The following is a 21957-nucleotide window of genomic DNA, read 5'->3' as shown; positions in this document are numbered from 1 at the left end:
GGTGGAATGTTTGCGAGAAAGGAACCTGCGGGGGAGCTCGCTGAATTGTGAGTTCTCTATGCAGCTATCTTATCAGAGCTCAAAAAACGCACCCAGGCTACTACTCCTCCCTCCCCTAAAAAAGAACATCAAAGTGCATCAAAGTGCCCCTAATTTTGGTGGTGGGACATGGGCATCTGAAATAGACTTGACTCACAAATATATGCTTGTGCAAAAAGAGGCTGGAAAGTCAACTACCAGGTTCAAAGTACCTATCTCTCAGTGGTAATATGGGTGACCAAACCAAACCAAACCCGTTGTCTTCGAGTGGATCACGACTCATAGCAACCCTATATGACAGGGTAGAACTTCTTCATGCATGTTGTTTTTTTCTTATTCTTTATTCTTCCCTGCATTTTAAATTGTTCTACAAAAAGCCTATATTAATTTCAGAAAGATACACAATCCATATTTAAAAAACACTGAGGCATTCGTTTAGGGGAATGTACTGAGCTTTTCAAACAGGGTGGCCATTTTGAGTGCACCAGAGCAGAACTCCTGGGAGCACCTGAAATTAGAGAGAGAAAAAGCCAGCGCAGAAGTTTCCCCTAAACCTGCCAAATTAGACCATTTAAACTCCCAGAGCATGGCATCAGGCAAATGACAAAAGTATGTATCATTTGGAAGAGAGACATGTAAGACAGGCAATAGTTGAGAAAAAAAAATTCTAGGAAAGGGTCCATTTCAACTTTTAATATATACCAAAGTATTTATTTTGAGAACCATCAGTATAAATCAGGTACTTTATTTCCACCTCATCTTTCACCATCATCTCTCTGGGGCCTAGGTAATAACCTCCACTTCTCATTACCAGGCTCAAGGACAACTCATTCCACGAATGAAAAATCTGCCAGCTTCTTTCCTCATTCTTATCTTCTGACCAGTGAGACTAGTGCTTTGTAAGCATGAGCTCTCTCTCAGGACCTCTGGAAGCATCTTCCCAGCCTCTGGGCCTTTGTTTTCTCTTCCGGGTGGGGTACTGGAAATGTTTCAGCCTCTCAGAACCGGATGGACCACTTACTCTAGCAAAGACACCTGATGTTTTATCTCAGGGGCAACTTCCACTAGAATTGGGGAGTATATGGGGGGGGGGGGTCGGGAATTCCTATCCTACATTCGGGTAAAGGGCCAGGTTGTTTTTTATTCAGCACAAGCAGGGACCTCCATGCGAACTTGGCAACAGCTTCTTTACATCAAGTTTTACCTGCTGTGTTAGCAGTCACTATAGAGGAGCGCACACACATTCCTTGGAAGTATTATGGCTACAAGGAGAAGCGGAGGGGCAAATTCCACAAATGCAGATGAATGGGCGCTCAGAACTTCCTCTTACGGTCGGCACTGAGTAAACATTCTCTTTCTGCGCTGTAGGCTGTCCAGTGTGCCAAGGATGGTACAGTAAGGAATATAGGTCACTGGGGCTCAAAACACACGCGCACACAAACATATATATATATCGCGTTACCATACAACATGCTACATACACACACACATAAACACAAGCTGAAACGCTGGGTTTTCAGAACACTCTCCCCATTCCATTTTAGCTCTGCCATTTTAACCCTCTCGATAATTAAGTTAAACCCCAAGACTTAAAACTCACCCCCCACCCCCACAGTCTCAAGAGATTCACACAATGGATCACCCTGCATGGGTACCAAACACTGGTTTCCTAAGAGATCCGGGATAAGGATAATTGGTAGGTTAATCATTATTAAAATAAAGCTTTTATCATTAACCCTCGATTTCCTGGCCCGAGTTTGCGTCAGCCCTGTAACCCTTTCGCTCCCAGCTAGCTAAACCAAGCCACGCCTTGCCAGCCTCAGTCTTTACAGCAGCCTAGGGCCCCCTCCCCCAAGTCTGTATGTCAGAGGGGCCCCTCCTATGAGATATTCCCGGGGCATGGGGGGGATGCCTGACGCGAGCCAGAGACGACCTACTGTGCGGCTGCCTGCAATGCTTCGGCTTGGCTTGCCTGGATTTCCCCGAGTTTGGGGCAGTGGACTGGACGCTGTAAAGGGTTCTCCTCGCTTCCAGAACTCACAAATCGGAGCAGCCCACCCCCTTCTTCTGGTAACTTCGACCCCCTCGCTGGGGCGGGAGGAAGCGCCCGATGCTCCCAGCCGACCAGCGGAAAGCCCTCCCGGGGCTCCCGATCCCTCTCCACCTGGCTTTTCAAGGAGTCGGATGGGAGCAAAGTTCCCTGCGCCCCCCAGCGACCCTGCCCAACGCCACTCCGACCTACAGCACCTAGACTTCGCGGGACCTGCCGGAAGGCAGAAGTGTGAAGGGAGGTGGAGGTGAGGAGAACGCAGACGGAGATGGAAAATCAACAACCGCTCGAGTCTTACCTGTCAACTCTCTGGGCACTTCGGAGCTCTCCTCGGTCATGGTTGACCTCTAGGTGCGGGGGGCGTTGCAAGTTCAAGTCTGATTTATGGGCTCCCCCGTCCGACCCCCTCAGTTTTTTCAAGAGAGGCAAAAGCAGCTTGTAAATTGGAACCGGCAAGAAAGGGAGGGGGGCGGAGATACAATTTTGCCGCGCCCCCTACCCCACCAAAAAAAAAGAGTTGCAAATCTGAGATGGGTTTGCTGCGGAGGCTACATGACGCCTCCTCGCAGTTCCCGGCGGCGGAACGCGGAGCCGGCGGGCTCGCTGCGGGCGCTGGGCGCGGGCGGCTGCGGTGCCGGCTCCTCCTCCGGCTAGCTCCCCGCGGCGGCGCGGCTCCACCGGCGCCAGCTCCCGCCCAGCTCCGCGCCGCACCTACGGCCCTAGGTGAAAGCGGAAGGCGTGGGGAGAGGCGGGGAGAGCGGCGGGCAGAGAGGAAGGTTTCCGAGCTCTCCTGCCGAGCTCTGGCGGGGCGGGGGCAACGCCGGCCCTCCTCCTTCTCCTCCTTCTTCTCCTCCTCCTGCGTTTCCTCCTCACCTCGCGAGAGCCGGCCTCCGCACGGGTCCCAGGCTGGCCTCCCGCGTGCGCCCCGGGCGCTCGGTACCCCGCGCAGGGCGCAATCCTGGGAGAAGCTGCGAGGGCCGCTGCCCTGTGGCTGCGGGCTCTGCACCCCTACTCGCAGCCTCCCTCCTAAACCGCAAAAGCCCTGCGTTTGGCGAGGGGGCGAGGGAGCAGGAGAGAGAGCCCGGGAGCCATCTGCTGGCTGCGAGGAAGGAGAGCCGGTGTGCAGGGGCTTCCCGATTCCCTGTCCCCACCTCCGGGCAGGCGGAAAGAGCGACAGGACCGGAGACTGCAGATTCTGCAAACCGACCCGTCTGCGCAGAAACTGGTTCTCTCTGGGACCCTTTAATAACGTACTCATTATTCTTCAGTCCTCCCTGTGACATGTTGTCATTTCATCGGCGTTATTAATTTCTCGTTTCTTGTGAACAAGAGCTAGACGAAATCTGGAAACACTAACCATATGGTGGGAAAACACTTTTGTGTGCTCAGCGTGTGCTTCGCAGCCGCCGTTTGCAATCTCAGACATTGGAATAGTGAGAGCGCCTCAGAAAGTGCCCTTCTGTCGCGGTGGAGCGTCGCCACCTACCCTTCCCTCCCCCGGGCATATTTGGCGAGCTGAACATTAATTCTCAAAAGCCGGAATAAATCTGATTTTACCTGGCCCAATCCCCTCCCACTTCCCTGAGCTCCACTTCCTTGAGCTCCACCCTCGGAGAGACAACTTCAGGGCCAAGAATTCTGGCGTGCGTCTCAGTCGCTGCCTTTATCGCCAGGCGGCGGGGAATGTCCTTGACGGTAAAATCAGGTTCTTTTTTTTTTTTTTTTTTTTATGTACTTAAAGAGGGGAAGGAGAAAAGGAAAGGGAATCCCACGCTTTTGCAGTCAGATTCTAAAAACTGCTATCGACGTTGGAGTCCAGAAGACTACCTCTCAGCCCCTCAGCCAGGCGTTAAGGAATTTACCGCTCTGGCTCTTTTTTTGCTGCCTTCTGACCTCTCCCACTCACGGCGCAACCAAACTCGACTCACTCTCTCCCAGACTCGCTCTTGGCTTCCTCCCTTCCCCTTAAGGGTATCTGATTCTTATCTGTGTTTTAATCCCCAGTTCAATGTCATACTTTCTTGTGAAGATTTTCCAGTGCTTTTTTCCACACGACTGTGACCCCTCTAGGTCCCTGGGGTGACACAAAGGTTTGCCCTCGACTGCTAACCTAAAGGTTGATGGTTTAGCCAGTAAAAATTGTTATTGTTAGTTGCTGTGCAGTTGATTCCCACTTGTGAGGACTCGATGTGGTACAGAGTACAACAACTCCTTAGGGTGTTTTTGGCTGTAATCTTTATGGAAGCAGATGGCCACCAGGTCTTCCTTCTGCGGTATGGCTCAGTGGGTTAGACCCACCAACCTTTAGGTCAGCAGTCCAGCGCAAACCTTTTGTGTCAACTAGGGGTTTTTCCCCAAAGATGCCTAAACCAAACCAAACCCCCGTAGAGTTGATTCGGACTCCTAGCACCTTATAGCACAGAGCAGGACTGCCCCATAGGGTTTCAAAGTCTAAATCTTTCCGGAAGCAGAGTACCACATCTTTCTTTCGCAGAGAGTTGGAACAGGCGAATTTTGGGTGAGCAGCTGAGTGCTTTAACCATTGCACTTCCAAGGCTTTCCGTAAAGATTGCAGCCAAGAAAAGCCTAAAGAGCAATTCTACCCTGTAACACATGGAGGTATCATGAGTCTGAATCAACTTAAGGGGAAGGGGTTTGGCTTTTTTTTTTTTTGCGATGCCGATGCTCTAAACCACAAGAATATATAGCCTGAAACACCCTTTTGCAAGCCTGGCCATGCAATGCCTTCTTACTTTGCTAGTGTAGTTGCATGGTTTTACTACTTAACACTTGCCTTGTTGCCTCAGTTTGGGTTTGTGTGCCCAACAAGAGGATAGTCAGTGAAGGCAGGATTTTGTCTTAGACTTTCCAACCTCAACAACAGCCTTGTGCAAAGTAGTTGTTCAATAAGCATTCCTTAACTGATTTTTTTTTTTAAGAGATCAGCGTCCTCAGGCCCCCACTGTTTTTCTCAAAGGTAGACATTTCTGTAATTCACTAAATATCTTTTTTTCTGCAGTAAAGAGAAATTAATATCTCAAAACCATTCTTTAGTTCAGCAGTGTGTGTTGAGGATTTTTCTGGCATATACCAATGAAGTTTCAGAAAGTGCCCCAAAGTTTCCAAACCATGTGGTGATTCGTGAAAATAAGGACAGATTTTTTTTTTTTTTTTTTTTTTATCTGTGGCCTGGAGTGGTGGAAAGAATAAAGGGAAGGCTGTATGGTGGCCCTGTAATTCAGTGGTCCCTGGCTTCTTTTAAAGATAGCTGGGTTTCAATAAAAGAATCTTTTTCAGGGCAGCAGGATCCTGATTGTCTCCCGCGCATCTGAAGGGGTGGATTCAAATGAATCTCTTATCTCAACACTAGAAAATGACTGACTGATTATGGCAACAAAGTCGTTGATCTCTTGGGTGCAAAACTCAAATATGTTTCAGAAAAGCAAGCCGAGAACGCCAAGGAGTACTGTTTATAAAGGTGTTAAACCCAACAAGCAGTGAACAGCACTGGTACAACTCACCCACGGTGCCAGCTTAGAGAATGCAGTTCATATGGTGAAGTGAGTGCCTGTTGACTGAAATCTGCCCACCCTCCTAATGCTGCAAAGCTTCCTCACTGTACCTCCCCCTCCCACTTCAATATTTGTAAGTTTATCCCCAGCCCTGGTGGCACAGTGGCTCGGCTGCTAACCAAAAGGTTAGCAGTTCAAATCCAACAGGCGTTCCTTGGAAACCCTATGAGGCAGTTCTACTCTGTCCTATAGGGTTGCTAGGAGTCAGAATCGACTCAACGGCAATAGTTTTTTTTGTTGTTGTTGTGATATAGTCTTGAAGGAGCTCTGGTGGCACAGTGGTTAAGTGCTTGGCGGCTGACCACAAGGTCAGCAGTTTGAACCCACTAGCTGCTCCAAGGGAGAAAGCTGTGGCATCTTCCATAAAGATTACAGCCTTGAAAACCCTATGGGGCAGTTCTACTCTGTACTATAGAGCAGCTGAGTCAGAATCAACTCAACAGGTTTGAGTTTGTTTTTTGTTTTTTGTTTTTTTAATAGTCTTGATTCAAAGAGTAATTAAACCACTGTGGAGTCCCTGGGTGGTGCAAATGATTAACATGCTCAGCTGCTAACAGCAGAGTCAGAGGTTCAAGTCCACCCAGAGGCACCTTGGAAGAAAGTCCGGGTCTTCTACTTCTGAAAAGTCAGCCATTGGAAACGCTATGGAGCGCAAGTGTACTCTGACACACGTGGAGTCACCATGAATCAAAATCAGTCAACAGCTACTGGTAAACCACTAAAAAAAAAAAAACATACAACTAATTGCCACTATAAATACGGTTAGCTACAGCTTCATCTAAGTGAATAATGATGTGTGGGTGTGTTTGAGTATCACAACTAGCACTGAACCCTGTAAGAAAGTAAGAGAAAACCTTTTTTCTGGGACTCTCTGCTGCACTTGAACTTTTAAGAAGTGGAATGCAGTGATAAGAAATTGAACGCGCTGAGAAACAAAATTATTTCGGAAAATCGTACATGGATTTTTATTTTAATGCATGGGCATGTATTCATATGTATATTATATACATTAGGTAGTGCATCATGGTGAAAACAGAATTTCTGAATAAAATAATCTGCTGAAAATACTTACTGTCTCTATAATTTAACATAGTGATTAAGCCCAGGGAAGTAAAAAAAAAAATTAGGAAATTGGCCAGCAAACAAAAAAGATACAAACCTAATAAGGTCAGTTCCTGATTTTGCCTGCTGCTTTGAGAAATGGTTTTAAAAACTGGAAGGTACTAAGAATGTGAGTAGCAGCAGCCAGTCTGCTCTTCAAGTAATGATTTGAAGACTAACTTGCCACCCTTAGTAACCACAGTTGGGTAAAAAAAAAACCCAAAACCAAACCCACTGCAGTACAGTAGATTCCAACTCATAGTGACCCTATAAGACAGAGTAGAATTGCCCCATAGAGTTGCCAAGAAGTGCCTGGTAGATTCAAACTGCTGACCTTTTGGTTAGCAGGCATAGCTCTTAACCACTACACCACCGGGATTTCCACAGTTGGGTAGGGCCCCGTTAAATATCTCAACTGGGTAAATGTAGCTCTGTCAGGAGAAGTATGCAGTTCAGTGGTAGAATTCTTCCCTTCCACACAGGAGACCAGGGTTGGATTCCTGGCCAACATGCTTCAGGCACAGCCACCACCTGACGTTTTTTCAGTGGAGGCTTACGTGTTGTCGTGGAGCTTCTAGACTAAGACAGACTAGGAAGAAAGGCCTGGGGATGTCCTTCCAAAAACCATCCAGCGAAAACCCTATGGATTGAAACAGCCGATCTGCGACCAATTGGGGATGATGCAGGACTGGGCAGCGTTTCATTCCCTTGTACCCAGAGTCACCATGAGTCAGGGGCCAACTGGAGGGCAGTTTAGCCATAACATCAACAGGAATACAAGCCTGACCTTGCAAGCATCTCTGGGAAGTATGAGTGGCAGTGGGAAGTAAATGGTTATTAAACAGCAATCCTCTGAAGTATTTACAGAAGATGATCTGAGATTTGCGTCTATCCATGAGGGAGGGGATTGGATGGGGATATAGAGGAAGCACTATCTGAGATGAGTTGGTTTTTGTTGAGGCTGGATAACTGCTACATGAGAGTTCATTGCTCTCTACTTTTGTGTATATTTGAAATATCCATTTTTTTTCCAAAAAAGCAGGAAAAAAAAATCCTTGACAGATGTGTCTGAGCAAGAAGGAAGAAAATCAGTTCCATCCATCATTAATTCATACAACATCTGTTTGAGGATGCTATGATCAGAGCTCAGGCTTGTACAACCATTTCTCATTTTCAGAATGCCCAAGCACTTTGATAGACACCGTACTGCCTTAATTCAAAGACATACCTTTTTCTCATCTTAATGAAGTCAGAATGCTTCTATAATTGATGTGGACAGTCGGCCTCACGCACTCACACCCCAACCCCAATACTAATACAAAATCTGCTGTCTAATCAACGGTGCATCTGAAGCTAATGACCTCTGACAAGTCAGGAAGTAAGGGTTTGGCTTATTTGAGCCAGGCAGAGACCCTTTGGGTTAGAAAGTGTAATTACTGTATCTTTATCACAATGAAGAAACAAGTCCAGATGTGTAGAGTGACTTGCCCAAAGTCACATAGCTCTTCAGAGTTAAGGGTCAAACTTAGAATGTGAGGTTTTCAGACCAATGTTTATTTTACTATGCAATGCCACTTTACGAGGCTTCTCGGCTAGGTTCCACAGGAAGTGTAAAAATAACCAAGGAATAACCAAGGCTTGGCACCTCCTGGAAACCCTGGTGGGGTAGTGGTTAAATGCTATTGCTGCTAACCAAAGGGACGGGAGTTCAAATCCGCCAAGTGCTCCTTGGAAACTCTATGGAGACAGTTCTACTCTGTCCTATAGAGTCACTATGAGTCGGAATCGACTCCAGGGCACTGGGTTTGGTTTTGGTTTTGATTTTGGTGGCGCCTCCCAGCCTCAAGAACCTTCTTCTCCAGGAGGAAGGTCACAGGCAATCTTTGATTGCCCTACAACTAGCCCACTGCCTGCCATATAGCAGATGGTGAATTAATTGAATCAATTCAATTTTTTAGAAGGTTCAGTGTTTAACTGAACCTTTTCAGAAAATAATAAATGCAATACTTTCTTAAATATGCCTCTCTTGAAGACACCCCACAGAATGGGAAAAACTATTTGCAAAGCAAATATTTGATAAGAGTCTAGAATCCAGAATATGTAAATAACACTTAGAACTCAAAAATAAAAAGACAAACAACCCAATTTTAAAAACAGCTAAAGAAAGTGAATAGACATTTCTCCACAGAAGATATACAGATGGTCAATAAGCACATGAAAACATGCTCAAATGGAAACCATTATAATTACCATATGACCCAGCAATTCCACTCCTGGATATATACCTAAGAGAACTGAGAATGTATATCCACAAAAAACCTTGACTATTCTTAGCAGCATTGTTAATAATAGTCAAGCAGTGAAAACAACCTAAATGTCCATAAACTGGTGAATGGATAAAAAAAATGTGATATGTCCATACAATGGAATGCTACTCAGCCATAAAAACGAATGAAATCCTGATACATGCTACAACAGGAAGATGTAAAAGAAGTAAAAGTAAAAGTGAAAGAAGTACGCTACAATAGGAATAAGTAAAAGAAGACAAACGCAAAAGGCCACGCATTGTATGATTCCATGTATATGAAATGCCCAGAATGGGCAAATCCACAGAGAGATAAAGTAGGATACCAGTTGCCAGGAGCCAGGGGCGGGAGGAATGGGGAGTGACTGATACAGAGTGTGAAGTTTCTTTTTAGCGTGATGAAAATGTTGTAAAATTCTTTGTGGTGATGGTTGCAGAACTTTGTGTCTATACTAAAAACCACTGAATTATACATTCTAGAGTGGTTAAAATGATGAATTTTTATATTATGTGAATTTTGTCTCAAGAAATTTGCAAAACAAAAAAGAATTATAGGTAGACAGAAAAAAGAAGAGCTATAAAGGAGACCATAGGAATTGTCTATTGCTGCATAACAAATTACCCCAAAATATAGCAGCTTAAAACAACAATCTTTTAATATTTCGTAGTTTCTGAGGGTCAGAAATTTGAAAACAGCATGGCTGGGTGGTTCTGACTCCAGTCTTCCATGCGTTTGGAGTCAAGCTGTGAGCTGAGGCTGCAGTCATCTGGAGGCTCAACTGGGGCTTCATGTGAGTGTTGACAGGCATCAATTCCTCACTGGTTGTTGGCTGAAATTGTTTTATTGATTTTTTTTTAACTATTTGTCCATATCCTATTTCATTGATTTCTGCTCTGTTCTGTGTTAATTTGTTCCTTCTACTTACTTTGAGTTTCATTTTCTTTTCTTTTTCTATCTTTTATTGACCTCCACTAAATGCCCAGGATGAGAACAGACGACGCCCCACTTTAGTTGACCAGAACTCAAATATCTCTCTGCTCCATGCAAGCTCTAGTTCAGTTTACAACCCCAGTTGTTTTTTGTCAGGCCTTGTTGAGTTTCACACTATGCATGTCTGGTCTAGTACTCAGCAAAAACTCAAGAGGATCTTTCTGGAGATTCCTGGTGCTCTTTTCAGTGCATCTCGCTCCTCCTTGGAACTCTGCCTCACAGCTTTCATCCATTTCAACCTCTCCAAACATTGCATCTCTTTGACTTAGTGAACACTGTTTAGGTTCCCCTCTTTTTACCCACCATCTTTCTGGTGTCCTCTGCTTTCAGCCAAGATCCCTTTGACATCAGCAGTGGTATCCCTTGTTCCACGTACACTTCTGAATCCAGCTTGAATTTCTGGCAGTTCGCTGCCGGTGTACTGCTGCAACCATTTCGTAATTATCTTCAGCAAAATTTTATTTGCCTGTGATATGAATGATATTGTTTGATAATTTTCACATTCTGTTGGATTACTTTTCTTTGGAATGGGCACAAATATGGATCTTTCAGTCTGTGGTTGGGTATCTGTCTTCCAAATTTCTTGCCATGGACCAGTGAGCGCTTTCAGCATTGAATCCCTTTGTTGAAACATCTCAGTTGGTATTCTGTCAATTCCTGGAGTCTTGTTCTTTTTGCCAATGCCTTCAGCGCAGCTTGGACTCCTTTCTTCGTTCTTGATCACATGCTACCTCCTGAAATGGCTGAATGTCAACCAGTTCCTTTTGGTATAGTGGGTCTGTGTATTCCTTCCATCCTCTTTTGATGCTTCCTGCTTTTTTTTTTTTTAAAGTATTTTCCCCGTAGAATCCTTCAATATTGCAACTCAAGACTTGAATTTTTATTTCAGTTATTGGAGAAGCTGAGTGTGTTCTTCCCTTTTCATTTTCTAACACCAGGACTTTGCACACTTCGTTATACTTGGTTTTCTCGAGCTATCCTTTGAAATCTTCTTTTACATCATCATTTATTCCATTCACTTTGTCCTAAACGAAACCAAACCCAGTGCCGTCGATTCCGATTCATATCGACCGTATAAGACAGAGTAGAACTGCCCCGTAGAGTTTCCAAGGAGCGCCTGGCGGATTTGAACTGCCGACTCTTTGGTTAGCAGCCCTAGCACTTAACGTCCTGGAAAGGTTAAATAACAGTCCTGAGCTCACAGCACTACAACAGAACAGCTCTGACGACTGGGTAGTTAAAGAGGTTGATTTTGTTCTGAAATAACTTGCTGCTTAACAAATGAGTTTGTTTTTTTTTTTTTCACTTAACAAGTGAGTAGTACTGCCATCTGCTGGTGACTAGCAGAGTTGACGTGCTCTTGCTCAGGTTGTAGCTATATCCAATTAAAGGTTTGCAATCAGAGGAACGCTGTTCTAACACACACGGGTGCCGTCTATTATGCTAATGCTAATATTATGCTAATATTGAGTGCCTGGGACATAGTAGGCGCTCAATATTTGTGGCATGAATGAACAGGACATCACTCTTATTAAGAAAGCTTTGTTTTCTTAATAGGATTTTTGCAGGTCAAAGTTCTCAAGTTGTTCTTTGTAGATCCACAAAGAAGCAAGTTCTAAAATGACATGGAGGCTCCCTCAGCACAAAGCAATGATATTGTTTTTCGACTGTTCGCTGCAGTAACTGTGCTGCCTTTGCGTTTATATACATACTTTGCATTCCATCGCTTTAACCTAATTTATAAGTTGAGTCACACTCATTTGTTTAAGTCTAGCTTTGCCATTTAAACTGTTTAAGTTTCAGAAAGAATCTTAGTTTCAGAATTGCAAAGGACCTGAGAGATTAGCCTGGCTAGTCTTTCCCAGGTCCCAGATCAAAAGATGGTTTTAAAACATTAATCAGACTCAAGGAGATATAAGATTTATTCTGAGCAATTACTCTAAATGCATATAGGGAGACCACTTTGATTCTAGAAAAAAAGCAAATGCCTGTAAGTAAGCTGGTTACAATGAAGTTTATAAAGAGTTGAGGAGGGAGAATAGATCATCCATTGGCTAATCTTGACTTGATTGATTGAATGCTGCCTTCCCCTCCTTTACTGAGGTTAAAAGCATCATGTTACTTCTAGGCTGGGTGCTAATAATTTGGCCCTCCATCCGCCTCGGAAACCCTGGTGGCATAGTGGTTAAGAGCTATGGCTACTAACCAAGAAGTTGGCAGTTTGAATCCACCAGGCGCTCCTTGGAAACTCCATAGGGCAGTTCTACTGTGACCTCTAGGGTCTCTGTGAGTCAGAATGGACTCCACGGCAGTGGGTTATCCACCTGCAGCCATGAGACCTTTAGAGATTTAAATTAGGAGGTAATGGCTTACTGACTCTCCTTTTTTTTTAGCAGGATAAGACTTTTTTAAGACAGATTTACATTCCCATAGGGCAGTTTCTGGCCGGTGATTGCAGTTTGGGTCAGGCTTTTTATGGCTTCATGGATAAGAAAAACCTTAAAATCAAAGTAAAATGTCTGTATTTAATTTTCCTCTTCAACAGTGGTGATAGATTTCCTTAAAAAAAAAAAAAGTTTCATAGACAAATACATTTCAGAGCCAGTACATTAGAGTTCCTTTGTTCACTGTAGAAGATCTCAGTTGTTGACATCCTACTGTGCACCAGCAGCCTCTGACAGGGGGATAGGGCACACAGTGTTTCCCAAGCATATTTGCTCACCAGATTCTTTTTCATTATTGCCTATTAACATCTCAAGAAACACTAGTGTTTTGTGGAACTCAATTTGGAAAGCTCCAAAATCCCAAACTCCCGTTGTTACAGATGGTGCCCATTGAGAATAATGTGCCTGATATCACACAGCTAGTTACTGGCCCAGCTAGGACTCTCATTTTACATGCCCTTTTCACACCATCATGCTTGTTCTTTTATTTCTCCATAGGAAAACCTGGTGGCATAGTGCTTAAGAGCTATGGCTGCTAACCAAAAAGCTGGCTGTTCAAATCTACCAGGCGCTCCTTAGAAACCCTACGGGGCAGTTCTACTTTGGAAACCCTGGTGGCATAGTGGTTAAGAGCTATGGCCGCTAACCAAAAAAGCTCGGCAGTTTGAATTCACCAGGCGCTCCTTGGAAACCTATGGGGGCAGTTCTACTCTGTCTTATAGGGTCACTATGAGTAGCGATCGGCTTGACGGCAGTGGTTGATTGGTTGGATATGAAAACCCAACGCTAATGCTGCCTTGTGCAGAACTTTACGGTTATTAAGGGGATGTGAACTAACATTTATTGAGTGCTATTATGTAGATTCTTCTGCCTCACCCAGTTCTAAACAAACTAAACATTCCAAAATATTGTTTTCATACCATAATTTAAGAAATGGACATTCTGTTTAAATAGATGCCTCTGTGGGATTGGTTAGCGAGAGTCTGCCCTAAGAGATGCATCTTGTTGACTTTCTGTGCGTCAACCACACAGGCCTTTTTACAGGTTCTAGAAAAGTTATACTGTCTCCTGCACTTGACTCTTCATACATGCTGTTTTCTTTTCTATTCCTACTTGGTTTTACTTTTCCCCCTTGGATTTCAGGTGCGTAGAGTTGAGTTAATCATAACCTTTATGCCATCAGCATCGGTCCATACACAGGTCTTCTTATTTATTTTAAAAATATAATAAACATCATCTAACCCAAGAACCAGAATATTACCAGTAACTTATGCTTACCTAGATGTTCCTTCCTTATCCCATTCTCCTGTATCACTCTCAAAAAATATCTTGATCCTAAATATTAGATTTATCATTTGGTTGCTTTATGCTGCTTTTGTTTACCTAAATACACACACACACAAATATGTATATATATAAACAAAAAAAAAACATCACCCTCAAGTTGATTCCAAGTCATAACGACCCTATAGGACAGAGTAGAACTTCCCCATAAGGTTTCTAAGGAGCACCTGGTGGATTTGAACTGCCAACCTTTTCATTAGCAGCCATAGCTCTTAACCACTATGTCACCAGGGATTCCATATATATGTGTGTGTGTGTGTGTGTGTGTGTGTGTGTGTGTGTGTATATACACAGCAAACCGGTTGCCATCTTGTCGATTCCAACTCATAGCCACCCTATAGGTCAGAATAGAACTGCTCTATAGGGTTTCCAAGGGGTGGCTGGTGGATTCAAACTGTCGACCTTTTGGTTAACAGCCCGAGCTGTTAACCACTGCTATATATATATATATATATATATATATATATATATATATATATATATATATATATATATATATATATATATATATATATAAAAAGCCCAAACCTGTTGCCATCAAGCTGATTCATAGTGACCCTATAGGACAGAGCAGAACTGCCCCATAGGGTTTTCAGGGATATATATATACGTATGTGTATATATATGTATACACACATATATGTGTACATATATACCTATGTGTATGTATATACATATGTGTATTATATATATACATATGTGTGTGTATATATACTTGGAAACCCTGGTGGCATAGTGGTTAAGTGCTACGGCTGCTAACCAAAGGGTCAGCAGTTTGAATCTGCCAGGTGCTCCTTGGAAACTCTATGGGGCAGTTCTACTCTGACCTGTAGGGTCGCCATGAGTCAGAATCGACTCGACGGCAATGGGTTTTTTTGTATGTGTATATATATATATATATATATATGCAATTTTGTTTACTTGTTTTCCTGTATGTTTTTTTCTCCTGGTTTTGGATCACATTTCCCTGCTTCTTTGTGTGTCTCAGAATCTTTGATTAGATGCTGGACATTGGACAATTATGTTGTTCCATGGATGGACTCTTTTATCAAATATCATTGCTTTGTGTGGAGGGAGCCTCCACGTCCTTTCAGGACATGCTTCTTTGTGGAGCTTCAGGAAGGAACAACTTGAGAACTTTGACCAGCAAAAATCCTACTGAAACACAAGAAAGCTTTCTTAATAAGAGTGATCCCCCACCCATTCAAGCCACAAATCCATAGCAAAGATAAGAAAACAGTTTTAGAGTTTGTTCCAGCAATCATTTGGTTTTTGTGTTCACCAGCTTGATCCTTTCAAGGCTTGTTTTTATTCTTTGTTAGGGCTGGTCTAGAGTAGCCTTGTCTGTAGGCTACTTTATCCTTACTCCGAAGGTATGACTCTTTTGGAGTGTCTACTGAATACACTGGGTGTTCAACAGGCCTATATCCTCTGCTTGGCCAGATAGTGAACATGTCCCAGACCTTTGTGAGCTCTGGTGTTGTTCAGCTTCAGTACCCTGGTAGTAGTTCTTACTGGGATTTGTCCATGTTCTTACATGTAGTTTGCAGACTAAGTGGTTGTTGTTGGGTGCCTTTGAGTCTGATTTGTAGCGTACAACTGCCCTAAGGGTTTTCTTGGCTGTAATCTTTAAGGAAGCAGATTGACAGGTCTTTATTCCACTGGGAGAATTCGAACAGCCAACGTTTTGGTTAACAGTGGAGCCCTTAACCATTTATGCCACTGGGGCTCCTTTTGCATACTAAGTAGTATGCTAAATTCTTCATATGACGGTAGTTTTGTTATCACCCATTTTACGGTTGGACAAACCAGGGCACAGAGAGGTGAAGGAAATTACTCAAGATTAGGATTTCAATCCGCCTTTCTGTTTCTCATTATATCATGCAGTCTCTGAATAGCACAAGCCAAGTTTTCACATATGGGGCCCGGCACGATGTCTACATGACGCCAAGATCACGATGCATACTCAACAGATGTTGTTCACCGTGGGCAAAAATGGGCAAAAACTAAAAAGCAAAGCGCTTGAAGGCAAAGAAAATTTGAGAATTTGTCAGGAAAAGCACCATTGAGTTAGGAGGATAAATGTGTTATAATAAAACTCTGTTGCTGAGTGATACGTTGCTTTTAGGCACCTCCCTATATTCCTCATTTGCTCCTCATAAAACCTGCTGAGCTAGCCTTGATACGATTTTATAGAATGTTCAGAAGACTTCCCAGGGTCACAAGGCAACATATGGTGAAGCCAACATTTAAAACCAGGTTTTCTGAACCTGAATTTTTTAAATCCTGGTTTGGGGTAAGTATCTTAACCTCTTCGAGCCTGAATTTTCTTCCTCTATAAAATGGGGTACCACATACTCCCTTAGGTTGTTCTGGTGATAAAACAAAATAAACCCAGTAGACTTCTCAACCACTCCATGCTGCCCCTCTCACCAGAATATCTTCGGTCAAGTTATGTAATATTTCTGGGGTTAAGTTTTCTCATCTGCAAATTGAGGGTGCAGAGCTTAACTACACATACTCCTACTTAAAGTGTTCTCAGAAATTGAAATAAACAATGTTGAGGGATGTCCTTCATGCTTAAAGACTCCAATTTTTATCCAAAATGAGCTTAAACTTTTAGTCCTGTGAATTTAGCATTTTTTACGGAGCCCTGGTGGCACACTGGTTAAGAGCTATGGCTGCTAACCAAAAGGTCAGCAATTCAAATCCACCACAGCTCCTTGGAAGCCCTATGGGGCAATTCTACTCTGTCCTCTAGGGTTGCTATGAGTCAGAGCTGACTCGAAGCCAGTGGGTTTTGGTATGAAGCTAATAGCAATTAACAACAATAACAACAACAAAATAGAGTTGTATTTAACTCAGTTCAAAAGAACTCTTTCTAATCCCTGAAAGATCAGCGAAACTATGGATCTCATAAATTCATCATTAAAAATAAAAATGCTAATTTTATAACAAGGCAATAAGATTCATTTATTTTGTATGAAAAATATTACAATGTATTATTTTTAAGAAAGTTGATCCCACAAACTTCCCGTTAACAATGTTTTGATAACCCTTTGAGTTGGGTATCTTTCCATCAGTAGGAGTTTTTTGGTCTCTCTAAACGTCCTTTTAATGATTCAGGGTTCACTTTGGTTTTTGAAGTTAACATTTCGTTAACAAATGCAAAAGCCTAGTTTTCCCTTCCATTTTAAGTTCTTTTTTTTACAAATCTTTACATCTTTTCTATAAATACAGTAACATAACTTTTTAAAATTTTATTTACTTATGGGTGAAAATATACACAACAAAGCAAACACCATTTCAAAAAAATTCTACATGTACAATTCAGGGATATGCTTGACATTCTTCAAGTTATATAACTAGTCTCACTATCCTTTTCCAACTTATTCTACTACAATTACATAAATTCACTGCCTTCTAAGCTTCTCCTTTTGAGATGCTGTTGTTAATTTGATCCCACATACATAAATCTTTGAAAGAGTTCAAGGCTCAAGGCAGATAGACTTTACTTAACTAAGCTAAACTGATGTTTGGTTCAAAGCAGACTTCTGGGGAAGGTTTTGGTTTGAGGTTTAAAGTTTACAGATTATCTCAGGGCCATAGTTTTGGGTGTTCATCCAGTCTCAATGGTTCCATAAATTCTGGATTCCATTGAGAATTTGAAATTCTGTTCCTTTTTCCCCGTTTTGATCAGATTTCTTTCATAGACTCTTAGATCACACTGTTTAGTAAAGGTGGCCAGGCACCATCTAGTTCTTCTTGTCTCGTGGCACAGGAAACAGATGTTCAAGCTGGCAAAATTTCCTCCTCTGATTTCTGACTCTTCTTATTCCTCTGCTACTCCAGGTGAGTGGAGACCTATTGTCAAACTTAGATGGCAGCAGCAAGCTTTTTAAGACCCTAGTCTGAAAACAAGCTAGGAGGCAGAACAGAAGCACAGAAAAATGGTATTAGGCCAATTGACTGAAATGTCTCATAAGATCGTGACCCTAAACCCCCAAACCAAAAAAACAAATCCTGTGAGGTGTTTGGTCATACAATAACATTCACTTTTAAGGTGGTACTTGATTATTATTTGATTCCGTTTGCAAACTTAAACTCCCTTAAATATTTTAAACTATAGTTATAAATTTGATATATTCATTATTTAAGTTCCTCAATTGTCTGACTTACAAAAAAACCTTAAAACAAATGTAATAAGTTTATTAAGTAAACTTTTAAATATGGCAAGTCATTACAAATTATATAAAATTGTCTTGAACTTTTCAACCTAAAATAAGCATAGATCAATGATGACATTTCACATTTTAACTTTGGGACTACTATTTTTGTTGTTAGTTGCTGTTAGTTGCTTACAACTCAGGTATGCAGAGTAGAACTGCTCCATAGGTTTTTCATGGCTGTGACTTTCAGAAGCAGATTGCCAGGCCTCTTTCCTGAGGGACCTCTGGGTGGGTTCGAACTGCCAACGTTTTGACACTTAACTGTTTGCACCGCCCAGGGACTCCAGGCTAACTAATTAAATAATATAATTAATATGTTCAAAAGTTCTTTAATATTACATTACTTAAAATACCATATTAGTCACAGTTGATTTCTGAATGTAAACCCAAAATATTTACATTAATTTTATGAGATTTTCTTGTTTGTTTTTACCATTTCTTTACTTAATTCTAGATTTTCTCTGGATTAACTCATTTCTAAGAAGAAAACAATTAAGTCTTCCCAATATTATATTGGAGATTTTGGTAGCGAACTTAAGCTGAGACACCCAGGGCAATCTCCCCCTCAACGGTAGGGCAGGTGGAGGCTTCCAGGCCCATGCCCTCCACATGGGGTAGACTCACAGGCCAAGTCCACTGAAACCAAGAAACACATTACATGAGTGTCAAGGCTGATTTGATTTGACAACTCCAACTCGACTGTTTTATAATTTGATTAGATTAAAATAATCTATTTAAGGTTTGATTTTCTTCTGACACGTTTTCATGTGTTTTCTAAAGGAGATTTGGTTGGATTCCACGTTTCTCTCTTGTCTGATCTAGGTCTAGGTCACAGTTCTAAGATTATTTTAAGGATGCCCCCAAGCAGCTACAGATATTTCCAGGAACCCTGCTGCTCTTTAACAGATGCTCCAGCCCTTAGACATCCCACCTTTAGCAAAGGCAGCACTGTCAGTGAGAAAAGCAGGAGTAATTGAAAGGAACAAAATAGAACCAGCTAGTATGACAACAAAGTGAAAAGTCAAGGCAGATCAAAGAGGTATTTACTTGAATGGACAAGCATCTGCAATGAGACCAGGGTCTATCACAAGGTTCCCCAATCCCTTTCCTGACATACACACAAAGAAAACGATTACATTTACTCAGCACACTGGGATAAACAGATAAGGTGGCTCTTGACTGGAAGGGTCTTCCCAAGGGCTCCAGCTCATCCCCAGGCCCTGCCTGGCTGCCCTGACTGCTGAGGAGATCAATATGTCAACCCATCTGCTATCTATTTACGGCATGAAAGTTGAGATGCTCTGGGCTAAGGGGCCTTGTAATTTTACAGATACTGTTCAAGTGAGAAATGCCATAAGGAGTCTACAACTTTTATAACCCCCTAGACTCCTTGTCCACAATCAATGTGTTCAAGGTCCATGACTAACTTGATAGTGAGGCTGAACACCATGTCATTTCAGTGACGTTCAATTACATAACCATCATTTCATCATTGATATCTAAGATATATATCCATATACACACACACGTACATACACTAATACATACATATAATTACATACACATTTATATCGTACAGCACTTCAAATTTACCAAAGAAAATCATCCCATTTTGAAAACTCATCCTTATAAGGTATTCTTTTTTTTTTTTTAATCTTATTGTTGGTGATAATATACACAGTAAAACTGCTCCCATTCCAGTTTCTACACATAATGATCAGTGACCTTGGTTACATTTTTTTTATACGTTTTAAAAAATTTTTATTGTGCTTTAAGTGAAAGTTTACAAATAAGTAAGTCTCTCATGCAAAAGTTTATATCACCGTGCTATCTACTCCTAATTGCTCTCCCGCTAATGAGACGGCACACTCCTTCCTTCCACTCTCTATTTTCCTGTCCATTCGGCCAGCTTCTGACCCCCTCTACCCTCTCATCTCCCCTCCAGATAGGAGATGCCAACATAGTCTCCTGTGTCTACTTGATCCAAGAAGCTCATTCTTCACCAGTATCATTTTCTACCCCATTATCCAGTCCAATCCCTGTCTGAAGAGTTGACTTTGGGAATAGTTCCTGTCTTGGACTGAGAGAAGGTCTGGGGACCATGACCTCTGGGGTCCTTCTAGTCTCAGTCAGACCAATAAGTCTGGTCTTTTTATGAGAATTTGGGGTCTGCATCCCACTGCTCTCCTGCTTCGTCAGGGGTTCTCTGTTGTGTTCCCTGTCAGGGCAGTCATCAGTTTAGTCGAGCACCATCTAGTTCTTCTGGTCTCAGGATGATGTAAGTCTCTGGTTTAGGTAGCCCTTTCTGTCTCTTGGACTCATAATGACCTTGCATCTTTGGTGTTCTTCATTCTCTGTTGCTCCGGGTGGGTTGAGATCAGTTGATGCATCTAAGATAGCTGCTTGCTAGCGTTTAAGACCCCAGACTCCACTCTCCAAAGTGGGATGTAGAATGTTTTCTTAATAGATTTTATTATGCCAATTGACTTAGATGTCCCCCGACACCATGGTCCCCAAAGCCCTGCCCCTGCTATGCTGGCCTTTGGAGTGTTCAGTTTATTCAGGAAACTTCTTTGCATTTGGTTTACTCCAGATGTGCTGACTTCCCCCGTACTGTGTGTTGACTTTCCCTTCACCTAAAACAGTTCTTACCTACTATCTAATGAGGGAATACTCCTGTCCCTCCCTCCCTCCCTCCCTCCCTCTTCTGTCTCATAACCATCAAAGAACATTTTCTTCTCTGTTTAAACTATTTCTTGAGTTCTTATAATAGTGGTCTTATACAATATTTGTCCTTGTAACTAATTTCACTCAGCATAATGCCTTCCAGATTCCTCCATGTTATGAAATGTTTCACGGATTAATCATTGTTCTTTACCGATGGTTTGTATTCCATTGTGTAAATATACCATAATTTATTTATCCGTTCATCTGTTGATGGACACCTTGGTTGTTTCCATCTATTTGCTCTTGTAAACAGTGCTGTAATGAACATGGATGTTCACATATCTGTTCGTGTAAAGGCTCTTATTTTTCTAGGATATATTCTAAGGAGTGGAATTGCTGGACTGTACGGTAGTTCTATTTGTAGCCTTTTAAGGAAGTGCCAAATCAATTTCCAAAGTGGTTGTACCATTTTACATCCCCACCAGCAGTGTATAAGTGTTCCAGTCTCTCCACAACCTCTCCAACATTTATTATTTATTTTTTTTGGATTAATGCCAGCCTTGCTGGAGTGAGGTGGAATCTCATTGTAGTTTTGATTTGCATTTCTCTAATGGCTTATGATTGTGAGCATTTCCTCATTTATCCATTAGCTGCCTGAATGTCTTCTTTAGTGAAGTGCCTGTTCATATCTTTTGCCCATTTTTTAATTGGGTTGTTTGTCTCTTTGTTGTTGACTGTCATAGCTAAAAACTTTTTCCCAATCTGTAGGTAATCTTTTTACTCTTTTGGTGAAGTCTTTTGATGAGCATAGGTGTTTGATTTTTAGGAGCTCCCAGTTCTAGTTTCTCTTCTGGTGTTTGTGCATTGTTAGTAATGTTTTGTATACTGTTTATGCCATATGTTAGGGCTCCTAGCATTGTCCATATTTTTTCTTCCATGATCTTTATTGTTTTAGACTTTATACTTGGGTCTTTGATACATTTTGAGTTCGTTTTTGTGCGTGGTGTGAGGTATGGGTCTTGTTTCATTTTTTTGCAGATGGATATCCAGTTATGCCAGCACCATTTGTTAAAAAGACTGTCTTTTCCCCATTTAACTGTTTTGGGGCCCTTGTCAAATATCAACTGCTTATATGTGGATTTATGTCTGGATTCTCAGTTCTGTTCCATTGGTCCATGTATCTATCATTTTACCAGTACCAGCCTGTTTTGACTA

The 21957-nt window shown here is 42.2% G+C and overlaps 2 protein-coding genes across 6 annotated transcripts in view; one reads left to right on the top strand and one right to left on the bottom strand.

The window, feature by feature from the left end:
* The window catches only part of CARMIL1 (capping protein regulator and myosin 1 linker 1), a 390198-nt gene extending 387555 nt beyond the window's left edge, over positions 1-2643 (bottom strand). For all 3 annotated transcript variants that reach the window (XM_064281536.1, XM_064281542.1, XM_064281546.1), the window contains exon 1: positions 2388-2643. In XM_064281536.1, the coding sequence (XP_064137606.1) occupies positions 2388-2427 (40 nt within the window). In that variant the 5' untranslated portion in view covers positions 2428-2643. The remainder of the gene's footprint in view (positions 1-2387) is intronic.
* LOC104846471 (cytidine monophosphate-N-acetylneuraminic acid hydroxylase) overlaps positions 1-21957 on the top strand; it is a 499820-nt gene that overhangs the window by 209751 nt on the left and 268112 nt on the right. The window lies entirely within an intron of this gene.

This window comes from Loxodonta africana, chromosome 1 (genome assembly GCF_030014295.1).
Source record: "Loxodonta africana isolate mLoxAfr1 chromosome 1, mLoxAfr1.hap2, whole genome shotgun sequence".
Lineage (NCBI taxonomy): Eukaryota > Metazoa > Chordata > Mammalia > Proboscidea > Elephantidae > Loxodonta > Loxodonta africana.
The sequence above is the reverse complement of the archived record's forward strand: the minus strand, read 5'-3'. Positions and strand labels throughout refer to the sequence as shown.